The sequence below is a fragment of the Pteropus vampyrus genome, unplaced genomic scaffold, assembly GCF_000151845.1.
Source record: "Pteropus vampyrus isolate Shadow unplaced genomic scaffold, Pvam_2.0 Scaffold212, whole genome shotgun sequence".
Classification (NCBI taxonomy): Eukaryota; Metazoa; Chordata; class Mammalia; order Chiroptera; family Pteropodidae; genus Pteropus; species Pteropus vampyrus.
Window position 1 is genome coordinate 967,426 of NW_011888993.1, and position 6,346 is coordinate 973,771.

A 6,346-nucleotide genomic window follows, 5' to 3' on the forward strand; every position below is an offset into this window, starting at 1 on the left:
CCCACATCTGCTCCCCATTCCTTCTATGGCTCCTCATTGCCCTAGGGAGAAGCACCCAGTTGGGCTGCCCTCCGGTTTGGCTGGAACCAAAGGTCGCAGCCTGGAGGCCACATCTGCCCGGCCCGTGGGTTTTCTCTGACCTCCTTATCCCCAGTTTTCTTATTTAAAACAAAATTAGTCTCCGACATTTACAAAACAAGCTCTTAGGTTTAACAAAACAAAAAATTTTTCAAAGATTAAAGCTGCCCCTCTAGATGAGACGAGTGCCCCCCAGCTGACTACGACCCAACCCCCACTTGCAGCCTGGCCCCTGGGGCACCCAAGTCTGAAACTATAGTAGCAGCAATTGCTCTGACAATGACGGGAGAGGCCCCAGCCCTCCCAGCCCTCCAGGAAGGGCCAAGGACAACCGCCTATAGGAGACCGCTTTCTGTGCCTGGATGGAGAGACACCGGTGTCTGAGATGCAGGGAGAAGGGGGTTCTATGGGGAGGGAGCAGGAGGGAACCACGGAAGCAAAAGCCAGAAGGTAGGGACGCTATACGGGCTTCTGCAGCTAAACTGTTAAGCCCGAGCCCACAGGGTCTCTTCTGATTGGCCAGCAGTAGGGAGCTACGCAAGGCTCTGGAGCGAGAGAGTCATGGACAGAGCTGGACTCTGGAATGCTCTGAGGGGCAGGCCCACGGGCAGGGGCAGGGCCACGGGCAGGGCCAGGCCCTGGGTGCCCACCCCAGTCCTCCTCTTGCCTGTACTCACATAAGGTCCGGACAGATCTTTTTCCTCAGTTCGCTGCTTCCCATTGCCACCTGGTCCACCCGCTCGCTCGTCTTCCACCACGCTCTCGGGGGGAGAGGGGGACGCACTCTGCAGAGAGGACCCAGGCAGGAAGATGGGTCGGGGCCCTGGGCCCCCGGACTGCATCCTGGCCCAGCCAAGGCTGAGAATCCCCACTGCTGTTATTAGGATCTGTGCCTCAAGTATCTCATCTGGGAAATGAGACCTTCGAAATGTCCCCAGACATTGTCTAGTGTCCCCGGGGGCGGGACACTAATGCAAGTTGAGACGAGCTCTGAACACAAAATGCATTTGGCTCTTAGAGACCTAGTGCAATAAAAAGAATGTAAAATCTCTCTCATCATTTTTTATGTTGATTACAAGTCGAAACATTTTGGATACATTGTGTTAAATAAAATCCATGATTGAAATTAATTTCACCTAAGTTTTCTAATGTAGCTACTAGGAAGTTTACAACTGCATAGGAGGTTGTGGTACTGTTGATACAAGGCTAAACATGAGATAAGACTGTGTACAACTACACACACACACACACACACACACACACACACACACGGATGCAGATTGTACTTAATGTCAGTTTCCTGGATTGGATACCGTACTTGAGTCTTACAAAATTTATGATTGGGAGAAGCTGGGTGAGGGGTGAATGGGACCTCCTTGTACATTTCTCTGCAACCTTCTGTGCATCTGTAATTATTTTCAAATTTATTTATTTATTTATTTTTTACAAATTCCATACCCGCTCACGTACTATTTCTATTGGACAGTGCTCTTGTAGTTAATAATAATATTGAGTGGATGATGGATAAATTAATGAACGAAAGGGTGGATAAAATGCTTCCACAGGCATGCATTCATTTATTCAACTGCAAAAGCAACTCAAAATTGAAAATTTTAAATAATAAAACTTTGGCCTGTGGGCATCTCCCAGGTGACCCAGTTTGAAAGTGGGAGGTGAGTTTTCTTCTCAGGTCCCTGTCAGCTCAGAACGAGCAGCTTTAGCCACCAGGGAATACAAAGCAAATGTCATAGAAGAAGGCTAGTCCCCAGATGCCACTCAACTTACCCTGCTCGGGGCTCGCTCCACTGGCGGGATGGGGGTGAGGGAGAGAGAGAGAAGGAATAAAGAATGAGGGTGTCATCTCCCATGGCGATAGATGTGGCACAGCCCTCCACAGTTTATAAATCCCTCTTCCCAGCTCAGAATCTCCCTTCTCCTTCCAACACCCTTGCAAGGAGTGGATCATCCCTTCCTCGTACCAGTCGGATACACGCCCAGGGAGGGTGAGGAACTCGCCCAAGGGCACGCAGCCAGTTGGGAGGAAGGGACCCTGGGGTTCCCCTCATTCACCCCCTCAGGCTTAGCCAAGCTCGGTGCTCTGAGCAGAGCAGCCTGCCAGCCCTTCCCCGCCCACGCCGCACCCGGCCACGGCCACTTAGCGCTGTCTGCTGACCTCTGGAGCCCTCGGCCTCCACGCCTGCCCGGTCCTCCTTGGCGGCAGCGGCCAGCTGGGCCTGGGTGGCCAGCGCTCCGGACAGGGCCAGCAACCCCGTGGCACTGCCACCCACCAGCCCCGCAGGGCGAGGGGTGAGGGGCACAGGGGGGGCGTGATGCGACAGTGGCTGGAGCTGCTGCTGCTAGAGAGGAGAGAGGGTGGGCGGGGGGCAGGCGGTGCCCCCCAGCGACACCCCCGGCCCAAGAGGTCTGGAGACTGGGGACAGGGTCCGGGCGCAGGGGCCGTCCCTGAGGTCTCCAGGGCAGCCAGAACCCAAGCCAGCTGGCCGCCTAGCATCCCCAGCTTTGGCACCTACTGGGTTCAGGGACCTGGGGCGGGGTCTCCCCCCCCCCAGGGCAGGGGCCAGGATGACTCACCCCGATGAGGCTGTTCAGTTCCCCCACGGTCACCTGCTTGGCACGCTCCACGGCTTGTAGCACCTGCTGCTGATGCTGGGAGGCGGGGGGTACGGAAAAGGGGGTGCTCAGGGGCGAGCCCCCACCTGCGCAGGCATGGCCGCTGGGACCCACCCTCACCCTTGCCCCGGCACTTGCTGTTCCTTTTTCCTTTCCCTCTCTCCCTCACTCCCTTTTAAATTGTAAAACAGAAAAACAAAGCAGTTAAAACGTGTAATTATAAATCAGGGTTTATAAGTCAGGGTCCCCCCTCGGCACTGCTGACATCAGGGCCAGGTCACTCCCTGCGGGCCGTCCCGGGCACTGTGGGGTGTCGAGCAGCATCCCTGGCCCCACTCGCTCGATGCCGGGAGCCCCCCCAGTCATGACAACCATAGATGTCCTCGGGCAGGGTCACTGCCGGGGAAGAGCCACTGTATAAATCAGCACCCACGTACCAACCACCCAGGTCAGAAAATGTAGACTGGAGCCCCGCCCCAACGACCTCCCTCCGGCCCCAGCCCCCCCACAAGAAGCCCTTTGTTTTCTGCACTATGTTACCACCTGCGGCTGCCTCCCCAAACCTGCCCGCATCTGTCCGTTTGGAACTATTTTACGGCTGTGTCTCTCTGTTCTTTTGTGTCTGGCTGCCTCCACTCAACATTATTTTGAGCCTCCTCCGCGATGCGGCCGGTGGCTGTGCTGTGTTCGGTGTCCAGTGCTGTACCGCTTTCTGCAGTGATAAAGTGTCCCCTCTCTGCACGGTCGGATCCAGAAGCCACCGGCCACACGTGGCTACTGAGCACCTGAAATGTGGCCGGTGGGACTCCCACCATCCACTTTCTGTCGCTATGTGTTTGAGGCCTCTGGGGACCTCTTTAAGTGAGTCACACAGTGTGTGTTCTTCTGTGTCTGGCTTCCCTTCCTGAGCATATGTGTGAGGGCTAACTCTGAGTGGGTGCTTTCTAAGCCCCGAGCATCGTCCTCACCACCCCGTATGGATCCGCTCTGCTAAATTTCACAACGGAGAACACAGAGAGGGCGAGCATCCTGCCCAAGGCCACACAGCCAGGATTCGGGCCCAGCCACCACCTCCCTCCGTCCCTGAAGCCCCTGCCCCAGCCGGAGCTGGCCTGAGCCACCCACCGGAACCAGTGCCTGCAGCACCCAGCCCTTCAGTCGTCTTCCAGCTTCCCCTACGGCCCCCACGGGGCCCACTCACCTCCTGGGTCAGAAACGGGATAATCTGAGCACAGATGCCGCTGAGGCGCTTCACGATCTCGGCCTGGGGGGAAGCGATGGGAGGGGCTTGGAGGGCAGGGCCTCCTGAGTGGCATTTGGGTCCCGGCTGGGCCCATGGCCCTCTGGGGCTGCAGCCAGGGGGAAAGGACTGTGACATTGTGATAGATGAGCAAACACATATTTGGCCTTTGTGCCCAGAGCTCCTAAAACCCCTGGGACATCTGAGTGACGGGGTAATGGGAGCGTCTTCGGTTACCATAAGCCCTTCTCAATCATGCCTGAGTTTATGAGAGGGTTGGAACTTTGCGCCCCCTCCGGGGAGGGGAGAGGGGTTGGCGATTGAGTCGGTCACCAATGGCCAATGATGTCATCGATCAAGCCTCCACGAAAACAATGTCTAGGTCAAGCGGGGGAGGAATGGGGGTGTTGTCCACGACCCACCCGTTGGGGCCCGAGGGTCCACCGTGGAGCTGGCGGGGGCTGGAGCTTTGCAGCAGGCAAGGAGGGTGCCACGGAAGGGGCAGGTGATGAGGTGACCGTCCACTCCGAGGTGCCCTCCTGCCTTCCCCTGCTGGCTCTCACCCGGTGTCAACACACACCTCGAGGGGCGCTGACCCACCGCCCCAGCCGTCACGGACCCCAACACCGGCACAGCCCAGCAAAGCCACAGCGGTCACTGGAAGCATCAGAGGGGGGCCCCGAGAGCCAAGACCTCCCAGCCTGAGACACAGAGGTCAGACCACACTTGAGAGCCTGGCGCAGGGCTCCCAGCAACGCCACCACCCCCAGACTCCCCCCAGGAGCCCCTAGAACTGTGGCAGAAATTGCTCAACGGTTCAGAGCAGGTGGCCAGGGCCTGGCCCCTCGACACCACTGGCTCCCTGAAAAGGACCTGGTTTCCGGGCATGGGGCCAGTATGACCCACAAACCAAGGACAACTGCTGGGAGACGAAGGCCAGGGCCCGGGCAGCCTTCGCCACCCTCCAGCTGCGTTCTCCACTGCCACCTGTCCATCCGGGTCGGTCCCCCACACCCCACATGCGCACTGGGGTCAGAACCAGGCCCCTCCGGGCTGGAAATGGGCAGCCTCCTGCTGCCCTGGGACTGCCGGGTCCGGCGCTGGCCCTCCGTCCCCCGACCGCCTGTCCATCCCAGCGGCTTCGCCCTGCTCCTCGGCCTCCTGGCCTTTGCCATGTACTCGTGGTGCCTCCGCGGGCGCCGGGCAGTGTGGCTGGCCCCTCCGGGCCTCGCTCCCCGTGACGTGGTGGCAGCCCTGGCCCACCTTCAGGCCTGCGTCTTCCCACTACCCTGGAGCCCAGCCCTGGCCACAGGGCCCTCCAGGGACAAGTGGAGGTTCCTCCCTGTGACCGCCAGGACTCTGAGCCACCTTCTGGGATCAGCTGCTGTCATTGCCTTGGCTCCGCGTAGAGCGGAACCACTAGGCCCGTGGGCCGGCATTAGTGTTCTGCCCGAAGACCCAGCCACCCCTAGACCCTAAGAGCTCCCTGGGCTGACTTAGGGACCCAAAGATTGGGGGTTGGGGCTGGGAGAGGCGGAGGGGGTTATCTGGAACGTGTGCAAATTAAATAACTGAAGTTTTTTTAAAAACCTCTAAAATGCAGGGTCTGGAGAGCTTGGGGGTGGGGGGTGAGCGCACAGAGGTGCTGGGTGGGCAGTGCCCTGTGGGGGGGCGTCAGAGCTCCACACCCCTTCCCCACACCTTGCCCTCCTATGCCTCTCTTCCATCTGCCGCTCCAGGCTTATAACCTTTATAACAAACAGGTAACGGTGAGAGCTTTCCTGAGTTCTGTGAGCCACTCTGGCAAATTATCAACCCTAAGGAGGGGTGATAGGCACCCCCGACCTGTAGCTGGTTGGTCAGAAGCACAGGAGCCCAGACACAGCATTGGCATTTGAAGTGGGGGCGTTCCTGTGGGGCCGAGCCCCAACACCGTCTGGGCAGACGGTGTCAGAATGGTGCTGTGCCGTGGGACACCCCGCAGGTGTGAGAGACGCGTGAGGAACACCCACGCTTAGTGTCAGAAGCGTGCAGCAGAGTGGACACACACTGGCTTGCTTCACTTGTAGGTTTCATCGGGGACAGGGTATGGGCCCGGGTCTGGCTAGGGGTCCCCCCACAGGGTCTGAACAGAGGGGAAGCCTTTTAGATGGAGAAAGGAGTGCCTGGGGCATCTCCAGGTGTGTGCGAAGTCAAGCCCGTGCTTCGCCTCCGCCTGAGTTACAGGGGTGCTGTGTGCTGTGTGTAGGGGACAGAACAAGGCTCCCAACGCCTGGGCCCTACCCCATGCCCGCCGCCCCATAAGGGGCTCTATTTCATACACCCATGGGACGACGCCACGCTCCAGAAAGATACATTCCTCCTACCCGCACCGGAGCCAGCAGAGCCCACGCATAC

General features: G+C 58.7%; 1 protein-coding gene and 1 pseudogene across 1 annotated transcript in view; one reads left to right on the top strand and one right to left on the bottom strand.

The window, feature by feature from the left end:
• TLE2 (transducin like enhancer of split 2) overlaps positions 1 to 6,346 on the bottom strand; it is a 23,668-nt gene that overhangs the window by 11,456 nt on the left and 5,866 nt on the right. The window contains exons 5-9 of the mRNA XM_011372701.2: positions 3,911 to 3,973; positions 2,671 to 2,745; positions 2,252 to 2,435; positions 1,864 to 1,883; positions 684 to 863 (exon numbers count right to left, since the gene is read on the bottom strand). Coding sequence (XP_011371003.1) covers positions 684 to 863; positions 1,864 to 1,883; positions 2,252 to 2,435; positions 2,671 to 2,745; positions 3,911 to 3,973 — 522 coding nt within the window. The remainder of the gene's footprint in view (positions 1 to 683; positions 864 to 1,863; positions 1,884 to 2,251; positions 2,436 to 2,670; positions 2,746 to 3,910; positions 3,974 to 6,346) is intronic.
• Positions 3,980 to 5,563, top strand: LOC105300451 (annotated as a pseudogene).